The sequence below is a fragment of the Narcine bancroftii genome, chromosome 7, assembly GCF_036971445.1.
Source record: "Narcine bancroftii isolate sNarBan1 chromosome 7, sNarBan1.hap1, whole genome shotgun sequence".
In the NCBI taxonomy this organism is placed as follows: Eukaryota; Metazoa; Chordata; class Chondrichthyes; order Torpediniformes; family Narcinidae; genus Narcine; species Narcine bancroftii.
Genome location: NC_091475.1, coordinates 43,851,113 through 43,874,994, shown reverse-complemented (window position 1 = coordinate 43,874,994; position 23,882 = coordinate 43,851,113). Strand labels below are relative to the sequence as shown.

The window sequence follows — 23,882 nt, the reverse complement described above, 5'->3', positions numbered from 1 at the left end:
CTAAATCAATTAGTAGAAGAACCGATTCGAGATGGTGTAATACTAGATCTCCTGTTAGGGAATGAGCTAAGTCAGGTATCGGACATTAATGTTGGAGAACAAATTGTGTCTAGTGATCATAACTCTGTTAGTTTTTGGGTAGTTTTAGGGAAGAGCAAGGAGGGGCCTAAAGTTGAGGTTCTGGATTGGAGAAGAGCAAGTTTCGAAGGAATAAGAAGGGATTTGGGGAGTATTGAGTGGGACAGGATATTTTCAGATAAGGATGTAAATGAAAAATGGAGGATATTCAAAAAAGAAATTTTGAGGGTACAGAGTAGATATGTTCCAGTAAGGATCAAAGGAAAGGCTGGAAGTCATAGGGAGGCTTGGTTTTCGAGGAATATTGGAAATTTGGTTAGGAGAAAAAGGGAGGTGTACAAGAGGTATAAAGAGCAGGGAGCTGAGAGTTTGAAGGAGGACGATAAGGAGTGCAGAAGGAATCTTAAGAAAGAAATTAGAAAGGCCTAAAATAGGCACAAATAGGCTTTGGCAGACAGAGTAAAAATAAATCCAAAGGGTTTCTATAGGTACATTAAAAGTAAAAGATTAGTGAGGGATAAAATTGGATCCCTTGTAGATAGCGAAGGTCGGCTGAGTGAGGTCAGAGGAAATGGGGGAAATTTTGAATGATTTATTTGCCTCGGTATTCACTAGGGAAAAAAATATTGAACCAGTTGGAGTAAAGAAAAATAGTGGGGAGGTCATGAAGCATATAAGGATAACCGAGGAGGTAGTGATGGCTGTGTTGAAAAAGATAAAGGTGGATAAATCTCCGGGACTGGACAAAAATTCCCAAGGACACTCAGGGAGGCTTGTGGACTGATAGTGGGGCCATTAACAGAGATATTTAGGATGTCACTGATCACGGGGGTAGTGCCAAAGGATTTGAGGGTGGCGCATGTGGTTCCGCTATTTAAGAAAGGGTTCAAATTTAAACCTGGGAATTATAGGCCCGTGAGTCGAACGTCTGTGGTGGGTAAGTTGATGGAAAGTGTTCTGAGGGATGGTATTTACAAATATTTGGAGGTATAGGGATTGATAGGGAGTAATCAGCATGGTTTTGTCAGGGGTAGATCATGCTTGACAAACCTGATTGAGTTTTTTGAGGGGGTAACAAAAAAGGTTGATGAAGGGAAAGCTGTGGATGTTGTCTATTTAGACTTTAGTAAAGCTTTTGACAAAGTTCCCCACAGGAAGTTAGGAAAAAAGGTGGAGGCATTAGGTATAAATAAGGAGGTAGTGAAATGGATTCAGCAATGGCTGGATGGGAGGTGTCAGAGAGTAGTGGTAGAAAATTATTTGTCCAATTGGAGGCCGGTGACTAGTGGAGTTCCTCAAGGATCGGTCCTGGGTCCACTATTGTTTGTTATATATATTAACGATCTGGAAGTAGGGGTGGAGTGTTGGGTAAGCAAGTTTGCGGATGATACAAAGATTGGTGGTGTTGTGGACAGTGAGGAAGATTACCGTAGATTAAAAGGTGAATTAGGAAGGCTGGAGGTGTGGGCTGAGAAATGGCTGATGGAATTTAATACAGATAAGTGTGAGGTATTACATTTTGGAAAGGCAAATCTAAATAGGTCATATGCATTAAATGGTAGGCTATTGAGATGTGCAGAGCAACAAAGGGATTTAGGAGTGATGGTAAATAGTACCCTCAATGCTGATACTCAGGTAGATGGTGTGGTGAAGAAGGCATTTGGAATGTTGGCCTTCATAAATCGGAATATTGAATTCAAGAGTAGGGAGGTTATGATGAAATTGTACAAGGCATTGGTGAGGCCAAATTTGGAGTACTGTGTACAGTTTTGGTCACCAAATTATAGGAAAGATATAAACAAAATAGAGAGAGTACAGAGAAGGTTCACGAGAATGTTGACAGGATTTCAAGGTTTGAGTTACAGGGAAAGGTTGTGCAGACTGGGGCTTTTTTCTCTGGAGTGTAAAAGGTTGAGGGGGGACTTGATAGAGGTGTTTAAGATTTTAAAGGGGACAGACAGAGTACATGTGGATAGGCTTTTTCAATTAAGAGTGGGGGAGATTCAAACTAGAGGGCATGGTTTAAGATTGAAGGGGGAGAATTATAAGGGGATCATGAGGGGAAATTTCTTTACGCAAAGGGTGGTAGGGATGTGGAATGAGCTTCCGGCAGACGTGGTTGAGGCGGGATCATTGGTTACATTTAAGGATAGACTGGATAGTTACATGGAGAGGAGAGGACTGGAGGGGTATGGACCGGGTGCTGGTCAGTGGGACTAGGAGGGTGGGGATTTGTTACGGCATGGACTAGCAGGGCCGAACTGGCCTGTTCTGTGCTGTAAGTGGTTATGTGGTTATATCTGGAAAGTTTTATTGCAATATTTTTTTTTATCCTACTCAGATTATCTGTTCAGTTTTGCCACTGCCGCTACAAAAAAGATATCTGAATCGGTGGTTGAAACTGCGCAAACTATAAAGAAATCTGTGGAAGAAGGAAATATTGATGATGTGATTGACAAGGTTTGTACCTTTTCAGAGAAATAACATTAAACTGAATTTCAACAATACACAGATGTTAAGTATTAATCAGTCTTGAATTATTGTAGCCACCAGAGCCGGTTGTGGAAATATTTTGATATATTTGGAGAAGTGTTTTTTACTGTCCTAGCCAGTAAACAGTAGATGTCCGAACTGCTCATAAAAAAGGAGAAAGAAAATCATGACCTTGAATCACCTTGCTTAATTAACACTGAATTCATGAACTTCCCACCCAATTAATACCATGCAAGCACCTCAATCAACTAAGTAGGGCAGTTGAAAGTAAGGGGGGGGGGGCGGGGGCGGATGAAAAGGGAAAGAGAAATCTGAAAATTCCCATGTCTCCTGCTCTTGTTCTGTGATACAGATTTGGGAACCAGCGGAGTTGATATGTCCTTTAAGTTCACAAGGAGCTAAGACTGGGGATTTTGCCTTGGTTTCTTCCAGAAAGTGCATGGTCATTTTCCAAGAACCAACATAACAGACTTGTCCATCGGTAGAATTTAATTATTCCCCACCCACCTTCACCTTTGATTTGTAAGATCTTTTGTGTATTTACAATTGGCAAAATTGAAGATGTTTTATAAATAGTGACAATAATTTTTTTTTAAATCTTTAATCTTGTTCTCTAAACGAAGTCCATTTTTAAACCACAGAGAACTTAAATGAAAGTAAATTTTATGATTTCAATTTGAAAATGTTGCCCACTTTAGAAATAATTCTCAAAACAATGTTAGATTGTAGAAATCCAATTTACTATTTAGTTTTACGTGCATTATATTGAAAATAACAAATTATTAGTTCTCCATTTTAAAAAAATATATAAATTCCTGTATAATAATGATTTAAAAGAACATGAATTTACTAAAGGTTAGTTTCGTGACTTTGCTGAACCTGATTCACATTATAGTTACAACTTGAATTTCATTTTTATTTTCAGAATAATACCACCATTTTCTACATTTTCTACATTGTTTTAAAAACTATTTTAGTTTGTCAGCAATTGTTTATAAAGTATATTATTGATATATGAAGATGAATTTCCTGGATAAAAAAGAGAAACACAAGAACTGCACAGGGTGGAATCTTGAACAAAGAATGAGAAGCTGGAGGAACTCAGCGAGTCGGGAAACATCCATGGGAAGCAATTCTCGATAAAGAGTCCAAACTCTTAACATTACATGACCATTTCTCTCCATGAATGCAGTCTGATCTATCTTTCTTGCTCATTGTTTGCTGAATTCCCTGGGTATCTGGGATTAAATTTTATTCAAGTTAATAAGCCTTGTTCAAATGTTATCCTTGAGTATGGTTGTAAATAATTTTTTTTTTCATGCCTTAGACCATCATTGGGGATTTCCAAAAGGAACAAGAGAAGTTTGTGCAAGAAAAGCTTGTAAAGAAAACAGGTACTTACTACTTTTCTCATATTATGCATTTTTTATCTGTTTACATCTTAGAATATTGAATATTTGATTTGTGAAGATCTTTCAAATTCTGCATTCACCTTTTGTACTTGTTTCGCTTTGATACATTTGATCAAATAATTTGGACATCCTCGTTTACTGCACGTTGAAAATAATTAGTATGTACTAAAATAATTTAGATTTTCCACTGTCTGCTTTTTGTTAGCAGCGATATTTTTTTTTTAATCATCTCTTCTTCAAGGACTATATGCTTTTAAGATAGTCACTATTTACTATCAGCTAAAAATAAACAGGGATTCAAATAATTCTAGTAATGTAAAGAGATGTTTGGAAAAACTCAATATAAAATATTAGTTCAGGAAATAAAATTCTAATGAAAATAGGAACGCTATTCCATCTGACCACCGTAATCTCATTGTCAGGTAGTCAGTAAAAGTGTTCAACGTGATTCTAGGTGACTGAAGAAACTTCATTTTTATTCTGTGGCATTCTTATACTTTTCATGTGCTTTAGGAATAATTTCCGGAAATGCCCATTTTTCTTTGAAATTATTGATCACTTTTCAAAAAGATTCAGATGTATTAAATTTTTATTCCTTACAATGAAAGTTTTGATAGTTATCCTGTTTGAGAAATATTTAGGCGAATTATCTCCCTTGGCCTTTGTGGTATTTGGTTTGCAAACTCATTAAACCTAGAAAAATGCAGAAGTTGTGAAAATTTGGTCTGAAATGTTTATACATTAAATCATTTCACTAAAATTAGAAATTCAATATAGGCTTCACATTTATAGCTTAAGGCTAAGGTTTTATTAATTAAGTAAAATGCTATTGTAAGCAATACTTTGTATTTACAGATGCTGCAGTACCTCCTTGGGTTGGATACAGTGAGGAAGAAACTATTCAGCAGCAAATTTTAGCATTGTCAGCAGTATGTCTGATTATTTGTTACATTTTTAGATGGATTTATGGAGGTAATGTTAAATTATCTGGGACTGCAGGTGTGAATGTACTGCAAAACTGTTAATCTGGCACACTCAGGACTTTGATTATGGAAGAGCTGCTTTTCCAGACCTTGAAATATTATTTCTACTAATCCTCCAACACTTCTAAATCACTTATTTTTAGATGTTACACCATTTCAAGAGCATGCAGGGAAAAATATCTGCATGGTTCAAGGGAGCGTGGGAGGTGGAGCCAGCTAAGTTGAGGGCATGCAGGAAACAGAACCAGGATAACCAGATTGGGATTTCCAAATTGTCAGATCATGGCTTGTCTGAGTTTTACTGAAAAATCAGACTAAGTTGCATAAAGTTTCAATTTCTTTTGAGAATACATTATATGTCCTAGAATTGGACAATTTTAAATAAAACATACAATTTTAGATTTTGTTCACCGCCCCCCCCCCCCCCCCCACCCCCCCCCCCCCACCACCATGATACCCAGCCCATATTTTCCTACATCAAGGTAAAAGTTAGTTCAGTCTCATTTTTGTCATCCCAACCTTTGTCACCAGTACAAGAAGTCCCCCGGCATCATTAGTGCTCATGGCTAGCAACTGTTTGCAAATCAAAAATGAACAATGGGAAAGTGACCAGGTAGGGGAGGAGCAGTTGCCAGCCAGCTTCATTGACTAGCTGAATGACTAAGTCTGCTCAGTGTGCCCAGCTCTATTCAACCAAACTTCAGGTTGCTACAGCTTGAGATAAAGGATTGGGGGATTCAAAGAGAAGGCCCACAGAAATCCCCTATCCCCATCTGGCAGAAGATGCCTGCAGATTCCCATAGCTGGCAAATTCAGTGCCACCCACCCCACTGGTCTCCCAACTGCTTACTTGTATGGGGTTTCCATGTCAGGCATTCATAACTCGGATGATCTGTAATTTTTGCCCAAATTATTTACCTAGAATATGCACAAAACATGACAAGAAGCCCATTGTCTGGAGCCACAAGATAGATTAAACTGTGGCTCAGTGATAAACATATAACCACTTACAGCATAGAACAAGCCAGTTCGGCCTTACTAGTCCATGCCGTAACAAATCCCCACCTCCTAGTCCCACTGACCAGCACCCGGTCCATACCCCTCCAGTCCTCTCCTCTCCATGTAACTATCCAGTCTTTCCTTAAATGTAACCAATGATCCCGCCTCGACCACGTCTGCCGGAAGCTCATTCCACATCCCTACCACCCTTTGCATAAATAAATTTCCCCTCATGTTCCTCTTATAATTCTCCCCCTTCAATCTTAAACCATGCCCTCTAGTTTGAATCTCCCCCACTCTTAATTGAAAAATCCTATCCACATTTACTCTGTCTGTCCCTTTTAAAATCTTAAACACCTCTATCAAGTCCCCCCTCAATCTTCTACGCTCCAGAGAAAAAAGCCCTAGTCTGCACAACCTTTCCCTGTAACTCAAACCTTGAAATCCTGTCAACATTCTCGTGAACCTTCTCTGCACTCTCTCTATTTTGTTTATATCTTTCCTATAATTTGGTGACCAAAACTGTACACAGTACTCCAAATTTGGCCTCACCAATGCCTTGTACAATTTCATCATAACCTCCCTACTCTTGAATTCAATACTCCGATTTATGAAGGCCAACATTCCAAATGCCTTCTTCACACCATCTACCTGAGTATCAGCCTTGAGGGTACTATTTACCACCACTCCTAAATCCCTTTGTTGCTCTGCACATCTCAATAGCCTACCATTTAATGCATGTGACCAATTTTGATTTGCCTTTACAAAATGTAACACCTCACATTTATCTGTATTAAATTCCATCAGCCAATTCTCAGCCCACACCTCCAGCCTTCCTAAATCACCTTTTAATCTACGGTAATCTTCCTCACTGTCCACAACACCACCAATCTTTGTATCATCCGCAAACTTGCTTACCCAACTCTCCACCCCGACTTCCAGATCGTTAATATATATAACAAACAACAGTGGACCCAGGACCGATCCCTGAGGAACTCCACTAGTCACCGGCCTCAATTGGACAAACAATTTTCTACCACTACTCTCTGACACCTTCCATCCAACCATTTCTGAATTCATTTCACTACCTCCTTATTTATACCTAATGCCTCCACCTTTTTTCCTAACCTCTTGTGGGGAACTTTGTCAAAAGCTTTACTAAAGTCTAAATAGACAACATCCACAGCTTTCTCTTCATCAACCTTTTTTGAAACCCCCTCGAAAAACTCAATCAGATTAATCAAGCATGATCTACCCCTGACAAAACCATGCTGATTACTCCCTATCAATCCCTGTACCTCCAAATATTTGTAAATACCATCCCATAGAACACTTTCCATCAACTTGCCCACCACAGACGTCAGACTTACGGGCCGATAATTCCCAGGTTTACATTTGGACCCTTTCTTAAACAGCGGAACCACATGCGCAACCCTCCAATCCTTTGGCACTACCCCTGTGGCCAGTGACATCCTAAATATCTCTGTTAATGGCCCCACTATCTGTCCACAAGCCTCCCTGAGTGTCCTTGGGAATTTTTGTCCAGTCCTGGAGATTTATCCACCTTTATCTTTTTCAACACAGCCATCACTACCTCCTCGGTTATCCTTATATGCTTCATGACCTCCCCACTATTTTTCTTTACTTCAACTGGTTCAATATTTTTTCCCTAGTGAATACCAAGGCAAATAAATCATTCAAAATTTCCCCCATTTCCTCTGACTTCTCACTCAGCCTACCCTCGCTATCTGCAAGGGGTCTAATTTTATCCCTCACTAATCTTTTACTTTTAATGTACCTATAGAAACCCTTTGGATTTATTTTTACTCTGTCTGCCAAAGCCTCTTTGTGCCTATTTTTGGCCTTTCTAATTTCTTTCTTAAGATTGCTTCTACACTCCTTGTAGTCCTCCTTCAAATTCTCAGCTCCCTGCTCTTTATACCTCTTGTACACCTCCCTTTTTCTCTTAACCAAATTTCCAATATTCTTCGAAAACTAAGCCTCCCTATGACTTCCAGCCTTTCCTTTGATCCTCACTGGTTAATATCTGCTCTGTACCCTCAAAATTTCTTTTTTGAATAACCTCCATTTGCCATTTACATCTTTACCTGAAAATATCCTGTCCCACTCAATACTCCCCAAATCCCTTCTTATTCTTTCGAAATTTGCTCTTCTCCAATCCAGAACCTCAACTTTAGGCCCCTCTTTGCTCTTCCCTAAAACTAACCAAAAACTAACAGAGTTATGATCACTAGACCCAAGTTGTTCTCCAACATTAATGTCCCATACCTGACCTAGCTCGTTCCCTAACAGGAGATCCAGTATTACACCGACCCAAATCGGTTCTTCTACTAATTGATTTAGAAAACAATCTTGAACACATTTAAACATCCTACCCTCTAACTGTGTGGGTATCCCAATCAATGTGAGGGAAGTTAAAATCTCCCATGATCACTACCTTATGATTCTCACACATACACGTTATCTCCCTACAAATTTGTTCCTCTAATTCTCTTGGCCCATTTGGCGGTCTGTAATACACCCCTATTAGCATCCTCATGCCTCCTTCACCCCTCAATTCCACCCAAACAGCCTCACTGGACGATCCCTCCAGACCATCCTGCCACCTCACGGCAGTAATGTCCTCCTTTACAAGCAGAGCAACTCCTCCCCCTTTTTTACCCCCTGATCTATCACATCTAAAACAAATGTATCCTGGAATATTAAGTTGCCAGTCCTGCCCCTCCTGTAGCCAGGTCTTACTAATTCCCACAATATCATGACCCCAAGTATCTGTCCATGCTCTAAGCTCATCTACCTTATTCACTATGCTTCTTGCATTAAAATATATGCATTTCAGAGAATGACCCCCACCTATATTCTCTTTTCTACCTTTTACCCTAATCTCCATCCTACCTATTTTATTGTTATTATTCCTATCTAGGTGGCCATGCTCCCTTGACACTGCTCTCACACTCTGATCCCCACCCCCTGCCAAACTAGTTTAAACCTTCCCCCACTGCTCTAGCAAATCTGCTTGCTAGCACATTGGACCCCCTCCAGTTCAAGTGGAGTCCGTCCCTTTTGTGCAGGTCCGACCTTCCCCAGAAGAGATCCCAATGATCCGGAAATCTTATCCCTTGCCCCCTGCACCATCTCTTTAGCCACGCATTCATCCTCCACATCCTCCTATTTCTACTCTCACTAGCGCGTGGCACTGCCAGCAATCCAGAGATTACTACCTTGGAGGTCCTATTTTTTAACTTCCTACCTAATTCCACATAATCCTGTTTCAGGACCTCATCCCTACTAACTTCTGTATCACGTTATAATTATTAGTATGAAATCTTTGGATACCTGATGATTTTATTCATCTTGCAAACCAAATGTAAAATGTTCAGAGTACTTTAGTTTTTACAATAAACATTCAAAGTTATTGTCGTCTGTCTATCCGAACTTACCGAGAGGGTGATTTTACTATTGCAAGAAAGATTTTTTTTCTGTGTTTCACTGTAGTAATTTAAAGATATGGTTTTAAATGGTTTCAATGCATCCCCTAGTATTTTTTAATATCTTATTTGAAAAGGTAAACTGAGTTTGTGTTCACAGGAGAGGAGAAATTTTCTGCGAGACCCTCCAGCAGGTGTTCAATTTAATTTTGACTTTGATCAGATGTATCCAGTTGCTGCTGTGATGCTTCAGGAAGATGAGCTCCTTAACAGAATGCGATTTGATCTTGTTCCAAAGCTGTAAGTCCTACAATTAAGCTTTTGCTATGTTATACAAAAAAACCAGAGCAGAGCAAAGGTCAACACAATCATTTTATTACTCTTTGCATAACTTGTTGGATGTCCCTTTGTGCATATAGTTCATGTACAAAATTAGAATTCACTATTTCTATACGGCTGGAAAGGCGAGTTGCAAATTTGCATTGGAGCAGTTAGGAAATTATCTAGTTACAAATAAGCAGTGACTATCTGGGACAGCCTGATCAATTGGGCATAGTTTCACCGAGTAAAATTATGGAGAATAGAACATGATTGTTGTAGTGGGTGAGAATACAAAAGATAGATAAATAGTTAATTATAATTACCCATTTTTTTTGTTCATGGACTAAAGAAAGTGTAGAAGGGCTGGAGACACCATTAACTGCATATGCTGGGCTGAATAAAATTTCAAAGAACTGGAGAAACTCAGTGGGTTGTGCAGCATTTGAATCCAAAGAGTTGTCAAAGCTTCAGGTTGAAGCCCTGCTTCATGACTTTTTGTTTTTTAATGAGAGTTGCCTTTGTGTAGTAGTCTAACAAGTTACAATCTTTTGGCTATGTTTTTCTGCTCTTTAATACCATAAAGCACAATCTAAATATTTTGCCAAAGAATTTTTCATCTTTTTGTTGCAATTTGCCAATTAGAATTTGTTGAGACTATTTAGAGAGTGATCAAGAGATGTTGCCTTTAAGAGTGTAGCACCTCTTTTGACATTGTTTATTGTCACGTCCATTGTCCAATGTGCATATGCACCAAAATTCTTACTTGCTGAAGCTAAACAGGTACTTTGTAATTAAAACAAAAACTCAACGACCATAGTGCATCTTAAATACTAGAAACTGCAAGGCCTCATAGGTCAAACAGGGAAATCCTGGTGACTTTCCAAGATTATCAAAAATAGTTTCCTCCTTGGGAAGTTTTTTTTAAAAAGGTTTGACATTAAAAAAAAATTAGCTACTTGTATAAATGCCATTGGGGAAAAATATGATCATTGACTTTGCTTCATTTTGACAGCTGTGTCTTGTGGTGGAACACTCCTCTAGCTGTTGTATAAGAAGTTTTCCTTTTGAAGATTGAAATCTGTTCTTTCTAAAGTACAGTGCTTTGCATTTTTGCTGACCTGTTTCTATTTCAGAGTAAAGGAAGAAGTATTCTGGAGAAACTACTTTTACAGAGTGTCACTTATCAAACAATCAGCACAGCTTACTGCTTTAGCTGCTCAACAACAGGCAGTTGACCAGGAGGAGAGGGAAGATGGCAATGTAGATGATCCCCATTTTACAGGTAATGGGAGTTTGCAGAGTTTGGACAAATTGGACAGATCTCTCAGTGGGGGAGCATTTCGGTGATAGTGATCACAACTCCTTGAGCTTTAGCATAGCTAGGGACAAGGATAAATGCAGACAAAATGGAGAAGTGCTTAATTGGGGAAGGGGTAATTATGATGGAATGAGGAAAGAATGAGGGAGAGTAGATATTTAGAATATATGATTTTGGGAGAAAGCACAGAAGCAATGAAGAGGATGTTTAGGGACCAATTGCATGGCATTCTGGATAGGTTTGTCCACTGAGACAGCAAACAAATGGTAGGCATAAGGAACTGGCTGACAAAACAGATGAGTCAGCTAATTAAGAGGAAGATTTAGGAAGCACAAAAATAGGAAGGGGCCCATGAGAATTATATGGTAGCCAGGAAGGAACTTTAGAAAAGAACTTAAGAGAGCTAGAGGAGGACACAAGAAGGCCTTGGCAAGTAGGATTAAGGAAAACCCTAAAGTTACACAAAGAATAGAAGGATGATGAGAGTGAAGGTAGGGCCACTTGAGGATTAAGGAGCTATGCTTGGAGGCAGAGGAGGTTTGGGTGGTCTTAAATGAATACTTCAGTATCCACCAAAGGATTTTGGTCAAGGTGAGCTCAGAATTGAACAAGCTTATGTGCTGAACTATGTTGAGATTAAGAAAGATGAAGTGCTGGATCTTAAAAACATCAGGATTGATAAGTCCCCAGGACCAGACCAGATTGCTATGGGAAGGGAAGGAAGAGATTACTGGGGCAATGATCTTTGCGTTTTCCTTGGCCACGGCGGAGGTGCTGGAGGATTGGAGAATGGCAAAGGTTGTCCCCTTGTTTATAAAATGTAATAGGGAAAATCCAGGGAATTGTCGGCTAATGAGTCTTGCATCAGTAGTGGGCAAACTAATGGAGAGGATTCTTAAAGACATGATTTACAAATATTTTGAGAAGTACAGTCTTTTCAGGGATAGTCAGCATATGAAGGGAAGTTCATGCCACACAAGCCTAATTGAAATTTTTGTAGAACTAACAAAAGAAATTGTTGAAGATAGGGTGGTAGATGTGGGTTATATGGATTTTAGTGAGACATTTGACAAGGTCCCCCATGGGAGATGCTTTCAGAAAGTCATGAAGGGGTCTATGGAAACTTGGCTGTTTGGATGCAGAATTGGTTTCCCTGTAGAAAGCAGAGAGTAGTAGTGGACAGAAAGTATTCTTCCTGGAGGCCAGTGACTAGTGGAGCTCCTCACTCTTCTGGGGCCCCTGCTTTTTCTGATTTTTATAAATGGCTTGGACAAAGAAGTAGAGGGATGGGTCAGAAAGTTTGCAGACTATGTGAAGGATGGCAATGTTGTGGATAGTGTTGAAGGCTGTCTTAGGATACAACAGGATATAGACAGGATGCAGAGTTGGGCGGAAATGTGGCTAATGTTCAATCCGGATAAGTGTGAGGTAGGGGTGCATTTTGGCAGGTCAAACTTGAAGGCAGAGTACATGGTTAATGATAGGATACTTTTTTGGTATGCATGAACAGGATCCATAGCTCTCTTAAGCTCGCTGTGCAGGTTGACAGGACAGTTAAGAAGGCTTATGGTATTCTGATCTTCATTAATCGGGGGAATTAAGTTCAGGTGTCGTGAGATAATGATGCAACTCTATAAATCTGGCTGGACCATACTTAGAATATTGTGTTCAGTTCTAGTCTCCTCATTGGAAAATGTGTTGGAAGAAGCAAGGTTACCAGAGCTATGACTTTTTAAGAGTGAAGGATGAGAGGTGACTTAATAGATTGAGAGGCATAGTTAAGGGTAGGAGTAGCAAATATCAGAGGACATCTGTTCAAACTGAAGGGAGGGAAATTTAGGCGAGGCATCGGGGTAATTTTTTTTTTAAACAGAGTTGTGGATGCCTGGAATGATTGCCAGATGTAGTAGTTGAGGCTGGAACAATAGGGGCATTTAAGACACTCTTAGACAGATGATGGAAAAATGGAGGGTTATGAGGTAGGGAGGGTTTAGTTTTGTAGATATAGGTCATTGCAATGTTGTAGGCTGAAGGGCCTGTATGGTGCTGTAATGTTCTATTAAGCCTCCATTTGTGAACTTGTTTTTCTGCACACTTTTCTATTTTCCAATTGTTTCCATTTCATTTTGAACTGCATCTTTTAAAGTCTTTTTCTACTTCCAACACTCCTTGTACATTTAACATGAGCCTGAGTAGGGAATAAAAACTAAATTTGTCTCCCAGTTAAAAGATGCTGCCAGATTTTCCTGCAATGGGACCTGTATGTAGTCATTTAAAAGGTGTATACTTTAAAAAAAAATACTACCTATTTTTTTGGATTATTGTTTATCTATTAAATCATATCCATTTGATAAACTGTCTCCATTACCCCCATCCAGTAATTTTTGATTGATTGTTGAAGTGGAGATTCAATTATCTACAACTGGCTGCGAAACATGCCATTTTTTAATTAACACCAGGCATCCTGAAAAAAATAATTCTGCTTCGCTTGTCAGTTCAATTTATGTAATTATGGCCTTGATGTGCGGGGGAAAATATTTCACATTGGGGTGAGTGTTATCTGGATTCTTCTAGCAGGTAAACTATTACCTTATTTCAGGATTTGTAAAATATACTAGAATACAGTACAACTCCAATTATCCGAAATCCTCAGTTATCTGAAATTTTTTTGCAACTGAAAGTGATGTTTGTTTGGCTGCAAATTTTTCGAGGGTAATTGAGGATTTCAGAAAAATCAAAAATCATAATTTATCTGAAATATTCTGAAGCCGAAATGACATAATTTCGCCTCCAAAAAATTTCAGATAAATTAGGATATCTGAAACCATCAAAAATCAAATTTTTTTTCAAAAACAAAGTGACATCAATGGTTTAAAAAAATTGGGAATTCTGGTAAAACCTCTGAGTATAATTTTGAGTTTTTGGTGTTAGATTTGTCTTTATTTTGTTCAGGTTGATTTTTGGTGGGAATTAAACATTTCATGCTTAAAAAGCCTTCCTTTGTTGTTGGTTAAACACTGTTACAAATAATTTGCTGTTGCTACTGGGTAGTTCTTTTTTAAATAAATGACCAGTTATTCAAAAATATCATGTATCCAAAATAGGTCCAGTCCCAACCATTTCAGATAATCAGGGTGGTACTGTATAGTCAAGAATCTTAAATGATATGAGCCCTAATTGCTAAAATATAATTGTGATTATTTAAGATGGATTTGGTCATGAATGCCAACTTTTCAGATCATGGCAAATTGGGAGTATTTAGCACTGATTACTGGTTTGAATCCCTGTGTACCATCTGAATTAAATGTCTTAGAAATTCCTATTTTATCACTTGCATTAGATTATGAGGATCTCTGTAAATAATTATCGTTCAGGTTAGAATGATTTATACTAATGTTTTTTTGACTTTTCAGAAATTATAAGATCAAAAACACCGCCATTTCCAATCAATACTCAGGCAGAGTCTCAAGAGGTAATTTGTATTTAAATGTGAATGGTTCGTTACTTCACTTAATGCTTTGCTTTATCTAAACAACATAAACTTCTTATTGCTTCTTCATGAAATAAAACTGAACAAAAGATTTTATTTCTTGATCCCTCCTTTCAGGAGGAGGAAGAAATTTCTACAAGTCCAGGCGCAACTGAATTCATTAGCGATACTTATGATGGGTGCAATCTGAACCAAGAGGATCTACGGAAGGAAATTGAGCAGTTGGTTTTGGATAAAAAGGATGGTGATTCCAAAGAAGGTGGGTTATACAAACTAAATAGAAATTGCTGCCTGAACTTTCATTTCAGTATTTTTCTTCCCAAAAAAAATTGATTTAATTCATTTCTCCAGCACTTTTGTGTATTGCACATGAAGATTTACAGGACCCTCTATAATGTTTGGGACAGACACTTTTTTCCCCTTGATTTGTCCCTGTGCTCCACAGTTTTAAATTTGTAATCAAACCGTTCACATGCGATTAAAGTGCATATTCCAGATTTTATTCAAGGTTATTGGTGTACATTTTGGTTTAAGTGAAATTACAGCAAAGTTCCCTCATTTTAGGGCACCATAATGTTTGGGACATTTGACTTCACAGGTGTTTGTGAGTACTCAGATAGGTTTAATCGCTTCATTGGTGCAGGTATAAGAGAGTTAGGCTTTCCTCAAAGCTTCTGGTGACCTTTGAAGTCTGTAGTTGCCATTTTTCAAAATGAGGACCAGAGTTGTGCCAATGAAAGTCAAAGAAGCCATTACGAGGCTGAAAAACAAGAAACCTTAAGATCACCAAAATCAACTGTTTGGAGCTTCATTAAGAAGAAAGGGCATACTAGTGAGGTCAGAACTTGCAAAGGAACTGGAAGGCCAAGGAGGACCTCCATTGCTAATGACAGAAGAATTATCATAATGAAGAAAAATCCCAAATTGCTTGTCCGACAGATCAGAAACGCTCTTGAGGAGGCAGGTGTGGAAGCATCAATGACTTCTGTCAGCAGAAGACTTAATGAACAGAAATGCAGAGGCTACACTGCAAGATGCAAACCATTAGCCACAGAAACATGTTGGCCAAATTAGTTTCCCAATAAATATTTAAGACTGCAGATTTTTGGAAAAAGGTCTTGCTGACAGATGAGACCGAAATTAACTATCAGAGTGATGGCAAAAGCAAAGTGTGGAGGTGTAGAGGAACTGCCCAAGGTACAAAGCATACCACCTCATCTGTGAAACGTATTGGTGGGGGTGTTACAGCCTGGGGATGATATGGCTGCCACAGTTACTGGTGCACTTGTCTTCATTGATCATGTAACTGCTGATGGCAGTAGCAAAATGAATTCTGAGGTGAAACATCATATCTGCTCAAATTCAAGCAAATGCCTCCAAACTCATTGGACGGTGCTTCATCCTACAGCAAGACAATGATCCCAAATATACTGTTAAAGCAACAAAGGAGCTTTACAGTGAAAATCTGGTAAATTAATGAATAGCTAAGTCAGTCACCCGACCCTTCCCATGTCCTGAAACAAGCAGGAGCTGAAGATGGGTGCAGGAGGGGCCTGGCAGAGAATCACCAGAAAAGATGCTCAGTATCTGTTGATGTTTGTGAATCACAGACTTCAAGCATTCATTGCATGCAAAAGATATGCAACGAAATACTAAACATTATTACTGGTACTTTAATATACAAATCATTCAGGTGCCTTGCCCTTTGGCGTGGGCGATCATGTTTCTCCATCCGTCCCTATCTCTGACCCTCCGAATTGTAGTTGTTGCCTCCCCTGTTGTCCTTCGGTGAAGGCTTCATCTTTGAGCTGAGACCGTAGTCAATGTTGAGTTCATGATTAACCAGGGGAAAAATACTGAAGTGGTTTCCTGTTGCCTTCTTCAGTTGCAGTGTCCATACTGGACTGGTAATCCTGGTTATTGATCAGCAGATTCATCTGCCCAGCATTTTTAGTTTCACAGCCATAAATTCCAATTTGTAGAATCTGCTTGTTAGCATTAAATAATATTTAATTCTTACTAAAAACAACCTGAACATACCATAACCATGTCCCTAATATTATCGTGCCCTAAAAGGAGGGGACTATGTATAAAAAATGCTGTAATTTCTGCTTAGTCAAACCTAAATATACATATTTGTACTTTAATAAAATCTGGAATGTGCGCTTTAATCACGTGAATTATTTGATTATGAATTTAAAACTGGAGCACAAGAGCCAATAAAGGGAAAAAATATCTTTGTACCAAACATTATGGAGGGCATTGTAATTGTGGTTTTTATCATCAATACATTTCATCAGTGTTATATAAAACTGTAGCCAGTATATATCATATATAATGTTTTTTTAAAAGTATTTCCCAGACTTGACTTTCTATAGTTTGAGGCTATCATGGATTTCGGTATCTCTCTGTTTTAGTACTGTTGTTAATTTTTTTCCTTTTAAACCATTAATTATATTTTAAACAAAAGACATTTATTTTACCTTTTAAGGCAGTTTTTATATGATGATTCTTGTTTTTAAAAGCATTTACTATGAAGCCACAACTACAGTTTAATATTTCTGTGATATGTTCCAGTTATTGCGATGTGGTCATTCACAGGAAAATGTATATAGTTTTCTGTTTAAGGTAAAACCTAGATTAAAAGGTCTATGATTTTATTAAGGCAGTAACGTAAGTGGGTTATGAATATAATCATTAACCTTTAGCTTGGAAGGTACAGAGATTAGTCTTATTTTCCTTGACTATGGATGAGCAAATCTGAAATTTGTATGAACTCATTATAAAATTAACCTGTTGCTGTTTAGTTGTAACTCGGTTGATTTTGATGCATTTTGAGCTCTAATCAAATGTTTAAGCACTTCGTACTTGTTGAACTCTTGATCCTGAGAGACTTCATGCTAAATTCTTAAAAGTGACTGGTAAGATGCATTAGTTTTAGATGAAAATGGCAATGTTCCTTTATATTAATAAAAGAGGGAGACATAAAGTAGAAAGGGCCAGATAGCTCATAGGGCACAAAAAAATCAATCAGACAAAATCAATATATTTTGGTGAAAGGGGAATGATATGTCTTATTAAGTAAAGTTGTTTGAAGATGTAATCTGGTGTAAATAAAGAAAAAAATTATGGATGTATTAAACCTGAATTTCTATAAGGGTTTGATGAAATGTGGCATTAAAGGTTGGGGGAAAACGCATGTTCTAGGACTTTTGGAGTTTATGTATTAGTGTTGATACATATTCTGGCTAATCGTAACTAAGGCATCATAAATGGATCTTATTTGGTATTATGCAGCAAGTGATGTACTAAGGGGACAGTATTGGCATCCGTTTCTTCTAAATTACCTGGTTGCAGGGTCTGACACTGGTTATAAAACATGCTGACACAAATAAAAAAAGGTTCTGTACACAATGTTTATTTGTAGGTGTGAGTGAGAAAAGATCTGGCAATTGGCTAAATTATGGGGAGATGTGTCTGTTTTGTGAGGAAAAATTAATGACATCCAAACTGAAGAGCTGCAGAGGACTTGTAATAATTAGCAGTTTTATTGCAAGGGGAATTGAATGTTTCAGTTATGCAGGACAATGGTGCGACCATACTTGGCATATACTCTGATGTTGTCTATTTAAGGAAGAATGTTAACATATTGAAACTAGTCTGGAGATGGCTGCAAGACTGACACTTGGGAGTGGGCAGGTTGCCTTATGAAGAAAAGGATCTGGTGAGGTTTGTATCCTCTGTAGTAAGAGGGAATCCTAAAATTCCAAGGAGTTTTGACTGCAACTGCAGAGATGTTTCCTCTTTTGGGGGATATGCTGGGTTGGAAACAAGAACTAGAGGACATTTTAAAAATAAGGAAAACCCATTTAAGACAAATGAAACATTTTTTTGTCTTATAGTATCATGATTCTGGGCAGTGGAAACAAAATCTTTGAATATGTTTAAGGCAGAGATTGATGCTACCTGATGGTCTAAGTGGATGAAAATAGGAGTCAAGATTATAATTGGTTCAGCCATGATTGTATTAAATGGAACAGCAGGCTTGAGGGTGAAGTACCCTGTTCCTGGTCTTAATTCTATTTGTAATATTATTTCTTGCATTCATCGATTTCTTTTACTAAAAGTTACTGAATAATGAAGCAAAATGTTGCAGGTTCTGGTTTTTTTTCCTATAAATATATTTTGTTGTAATACTTGAGCTTAAATTTTCTCCACCAGCATCAGATGACTGGGAAGAGGAACTGCAGCAGGAACTTCAAGATTATGAGGTGCTGGTTGAGACCGAAAAAACAGATGAAAATTGGGTTAAGGAGATGGAAAAACTATTACAAGCAGATAGTTAAATTGAACAATGTGACACATTGGAGCTTTCATTTTCACAGAACTTGCAGGACTGGCATGATTCTTGAATTTTCTTCAGTCGTCTGAAAACATAAATTTTTACACATTTGTGGGAATCAATCTGAATAAAATAGGACTTCTTGTATGAGTCTTCCACAAGCCAAAGCAATGAACCTTTTTCTTCTGAAGGCAGGTGAAAAAAGTTGAAGATTTGGGCATTGTGTTTACATCTGCCATTAATACCACTTAATGCAGTCCATTACTGGTGTAAATATCTGATGCAAGTTAAATTATGATGTAGGCATGGTGTTTTATAGTGCCTTTCATATCAGTCTAATTTGATGATGCAAATTAGATTCTTTCCTTCAGGTTAGATCTGGTTTGATATAATTTAGGTGTACAGATGACTGGGGTATCTGAATTTAAAATGGAATTGCATGGAAGATGTAACTGTTTAGTTTTAGAGTGTTTTACCCAGAAATAATCCAAATTGACTGCTATAATAGAGATTTATAATGTGAAACACATAATTTTTTTTCTGAAATAAAATCTGATAAACATCAATTTTTTGTTTGTCCAATAAATAGATAACCCCTTAGTTTTGTGGTTTCTCTGTCTATCAGTCTTTGGATAATTTTTTTTAAAGAAAAAACCTCAAACATTGCAGAAACTGTCATTTGATTTTTGTGAAGAAATATTAGTCTTCATACTTGCAAGGCTGGAAATGTAGATATTTATAATTTTTCTTTATTTATATTTTTGAAGTAAGTTGAATCTTCATGTGAATTCTGGAACCTGTTGATGATTAAAAACATTTGCATTTTCATAATTCTGTAGTGTAGCATTTGTGGTTAAAATGGTTAAAACATTTAATCTAAATCAATGGAAAGTCTATGATAATTTTTCCCTGTGAACATGTTCTGGATTGACCTGCTCGCTTTTCTGTCTTGAAGACCAATGGAATTAAAGTAGTTTTAATAAGAAGGTGTAAATGATGTTAGAGAGATTGATATTTGCATTGCCTTCAGCCTGGTTTGTAGATTACTCTCTCTTTAACACTAGGCTATTTGGATGTTTCAGTAAAATGCACTTTTAGTTTCATTACAACCTTTCAGGCTGGGATAAAAGCTTAATTTGTTTATAAGTTGTAAAAATAAAATTTAAAAAAATTGTTCCCAAGCTAAAATGTAACCTATAAATGCTTAATAAATAGTTTTGTTCAGACTAATTTTATTTTCTATTTTTATAAGTTCTTTGAAGAAATAAATTTGAAATGCATTGCTATCAGTATGTACATAACAATTTAATTTACATTTATTCCCCAAAACGGTTTATTTGATGCACCATGGAAACAACATGAATAGTGTTACAAATTGGGGAAAAGATTTTTCACATTACATTTTTGTTAATTTGATGGAAATGCTGTATCAAACCATCAAATACAACTTGTCAAAAGAATTTGAATTTATTTTTGTACGCATAGGTTCATGTAATACTATTTGAAAAGACTTCCCATTGCTAACCAACCTTTCCTCCTCTGCCCCCCCCAAAAAAAAAATTAACTGAGCATTTTCAATGTGAAATTTGGAGACAAAAATTGCTATCCTATTTTACTGTATAATATTCATTGCACAACTCTCATTTGTCCAGTGTAATACACAGATAGGTTGGAGAAATTCAACAGGTTATGCAGCATCCATGGGAAGTAACAGGTAACTAACATTTTGCGTCTGAGCCCTTCATCAAGAATGATCAGTTCAAGAATGTTTGTTCGGTTACAATGATAAATTACTAGATTAGTCATGGCAATTTGGAGAAAAAGTTAAATATAACCCAAATCCATGGAAGTACTCTGGAAGATAGATGGAGCAAGATCTGTCCTAGTGAAGTTTAAATTACGTTAGAAATAGACATCCTCAAATTAATTTAAGGTAATTTGTGACTTGTTCATGACAATTGATTTGGAGGTTAATTTCTAGGAATGTTTTGAGGTCAGCTAGAAAATAACTTTTGCTGTGTGTATGTTAGTAACCTACTGATTTCTATAGTATTTTCACTCAAAGTATGTTGATCAAGAAATGAGAGGCAAAATTTAAATTAAAACATTGCCTATGACAGAAATTGGAAATTAAAGCAGAAAATACTGGGACTACTCACCACATTAAACAGCATATGCGTAAAGAACTTTGGATTTCAGATGTGAACTCTGTACCAAAAACAAATATCAAGCTCCTGTGACCTCCATTTCTTGTGAAAGATCATATCCTGAGATATTAGCTATGTTTATCTTTGATTCATTGTTGCGTGACCTAATGACGACTTCCAATCCATTTTGTTATATTGCACCTCATTAGTAAATCTGCAGTTTGTAATTAAATCCACTGGATGTTACATTTGCCTATGTTATCATTTATAAAGCAGCCATCATATTTAAGGTAAATCTGCTAATCTCAATGAAACACAAGTAAAATTCAAGATGTTAAATGTTGACTTATAAAGACCAGTCATTGGACAAGAGGATTAGTGGTTCAGTGGAGGTGTTGCACTTGACTGGATCTCTGCTGTTCTAATTTATTCCCCACACACCAGTCCCTCACTATGGTACTGAGTTCCTAAACGTCTGCCTTTACATCAGCATATGGTCCAACAATTTGAGCATTTGGATTTCTATTCTAAGTGATGGAAAGTTTCAAGTTTAATAACTTGAAGAAATGGCCTCTGGTTCAGCCTAGGACTTGAGTGGAGGGTGTGGGAGTTTGCAATAGAATCTCCCATCATTGGATTTGATGGATGTAAGCAACAGTGCATCTCAATTATTTGCCAAAATGCATGATTTTTAAATGTTTAAGATCTATGTCTCACTGGAAAAGGCATCATTGATTACCTAGCCCTAGAGCACATGAACAAAGTAGTAATTAGTCACTATCTGCTCACTTTGTCAGATGACAATACTCATGCAGTGATAGTGGGCAGGGAGTTCCAGGACTAAGATCCAGTGATAATATGTTCCCAATATGTAATAATATGCATTGAAGACAGAAACCTGCTGCTGGTGATGTTCCTGTGTGTGATGATTTGATTATGGTGTGAGTGAGCAAGGACACAAGAAAATTGAGCAGGAGTAGCCATGTGGATTTCAAGCCTGCCCTGTCATTCAATATAAACAGGGTTGATCTGCCCTAAGCCTCAATTCCTCATAGCCTTTAATTCCCCAATCTTTAAAAATCTCTCCCTCTTGGATGCCACGGTTAGCACAATACTGCAGCGCCAACAACTTGGACTTGAATCCGTACCGTCTTTAAGGAGTTGGTACATTCTCTGTGTCTGTGTGGGTTTCTTCTAGGTAATCTGCTTTCTTCCCACCCTTCAAAACATATGAGGGTTGAAGGTTAATTGGGGTATTTGGGGCAGCACAGGCTCGTTAAGGCTGTATGTCTTAAAAAAAAAGAGCATTCTCGAGGTTCACTGCACCAGATTTTGAAAGTACTGTGGGAGGAGCTAGGTGATTTAACACTTGCTTTTTGTTGGTTTTACACTGCAGCCATTGTGTCCCACTGGTTGGGTGGGGTGAAAGAGGATTGAATGCTTCGATTGATGGATGGGGGTCACAATCAAACAGGTAGCTTTGTTCTGGATGGTGATGTCCAATTGTTGTTAACCTGTGCCTTGTAAATGGTGAAAATGTTGGGATTTCAGGAGGTCTATGGTCACCACAAAATAGACAGCCCCTGACCTACTCCTGTAGTTTGTGGTAATTATATAGCTGATCCAGTTGAGCTTTGGGTTGATGATGATTCCCAGGTTATTGATGGTGAGAGACGCAGCTGTGATCATTTAATTGAATATCAGGAAGGTAGTTTTGTGGAAAATTTGGCATTTTGTGGGGTGAATGGTACTTATTTCTAAAGTAGCCCATGCCTGAATAATGTGTTGGTCTTGATATATATAGGCATAAGTTTCGACAATTGCTGACAAACTGCAAAATAACTTCAATATTACACAGTGATATCAGGAAAGTCACTGACAAAACCACTCACTTTCTTTTAGCCCTTTTCACACTGCCAAGTACATGAAGGTTGAACCAGCCAATTTAGCGGGTCCGTAGGTAATCTGGCAGTGTGAAAGGTCCCATCGAGGCAAGGCAAGTAAAAATCAACTGGGCTCTGACTCTTGGTGGGAGCAAGTGTCAGAGCCTGGCCGAGTTAACTCGTTAATCAGTCTGTGGCGGTGTGAATGGTCTACTTACCGGGTACTATTAGTTATGTAATGCTTGTGTCAGTATGGCAGCATGGCCAGCCATGTTCTGACAGCTCCGCCAACTGCACTGTGAAATTTAACTCTGCAGTCGGCGGTGCTGTCAGAGCGCTGTGCGTAGTATGTCACTTGTGACATCACCACTGGAGGCAGGACCCCCCCCCCTTAAAATCTTGGGTTCCCGATGAACCAGGTAAATCATCGTGCAATGGAAAAGGGTCCCTGAGTGCAACATGCCCTGTAAGTTTACCCACTTCCTAGGAGGGTTGGCGGTGTGAAAGGGGCTTTGTTACTGCTGGCATTTTGCCGATGATGACTGACAACTGCTATCAAATCAGATTATTGCAGTTAGTTAACTCATTGCTTCTCACATGAAGCTCATTAATATTTTTCATAAATCACCAAATTATTTTGCCTGTGTATATCTGATTTTTTTAAAAATCAATCTACCTCTGGTGCATGCACACTTCCTTTGCATTCATCTTAGTTTTTAAAATCAAAAGGAGAAACTTGATATATTTTGTATTCCCACTCTAACTACCACTTCCTTCCTTTTCCCCTGATCCTACACTACTTTCCCTCTCCCTTAAAGGTAGTTAATTTTCCTTTTGCACTATTAAAATGTACATTGGTATTCCATTGCTGCTTCATTTTGCAATTAGACGTACTATTAACTTGTTTCACTTAGTTTAAGTCACTCAACAGCTATATTTAAAAATTCATGAGCTTGTATTGAAAATA

At 37.8% G+C, this 23,882-nt stretch overlaps 1 protein-coding gene across 1 annotated transcript in view; it reads left to right on the top strand.

Moving 5' to 3' along the window:
- Positions 1 to 20,115, top strand: part of syap1 (synapse associated protein 1) — a 33,655-nt gene extending 13,540 nt beyond the window's left edge. Inside the window, exons 3-10 of the mRNA XM_069892447.1 lie at positions 2,420 to 2,538; positions 3,899 to 3,965; positions 4,839 to 4,912; positions 9,575 to 9,714; positions 10,869 to 11,017; positions 14,467 to 14,525; positions 14,661 to 14,802; positions 18,765 to 20,115. Of these exons, the coding sequence (XP_069748548.1) occupies positions 2,420 to 2,538; positions 3,899 to 3,965; positions 4,839 to 4,912; positions 9,575 to 9,714; positions 10,869 to 11,017; positions 14,467 to 14,525; positions 14,661 to 14,802; positions 18,765 to 18,889 (875 nt within the window). The 3' untranslated portion in view covers positions 18,890 to 20,115. The remainder of the gene's footprint in view (positions 1 to 2,419; positions 2,539 to 3,898; positions 3,966 to 4,838; positions 4,913 to 9,574; positions 9,715 to 10,868; positions 11,018 to 14,466; positions 14,526 to 14,660; positions 14,803 to 18,764) is intronic.
- Positions 20,116 to 23,882: the final 3,767 nt, after the last annotated feature.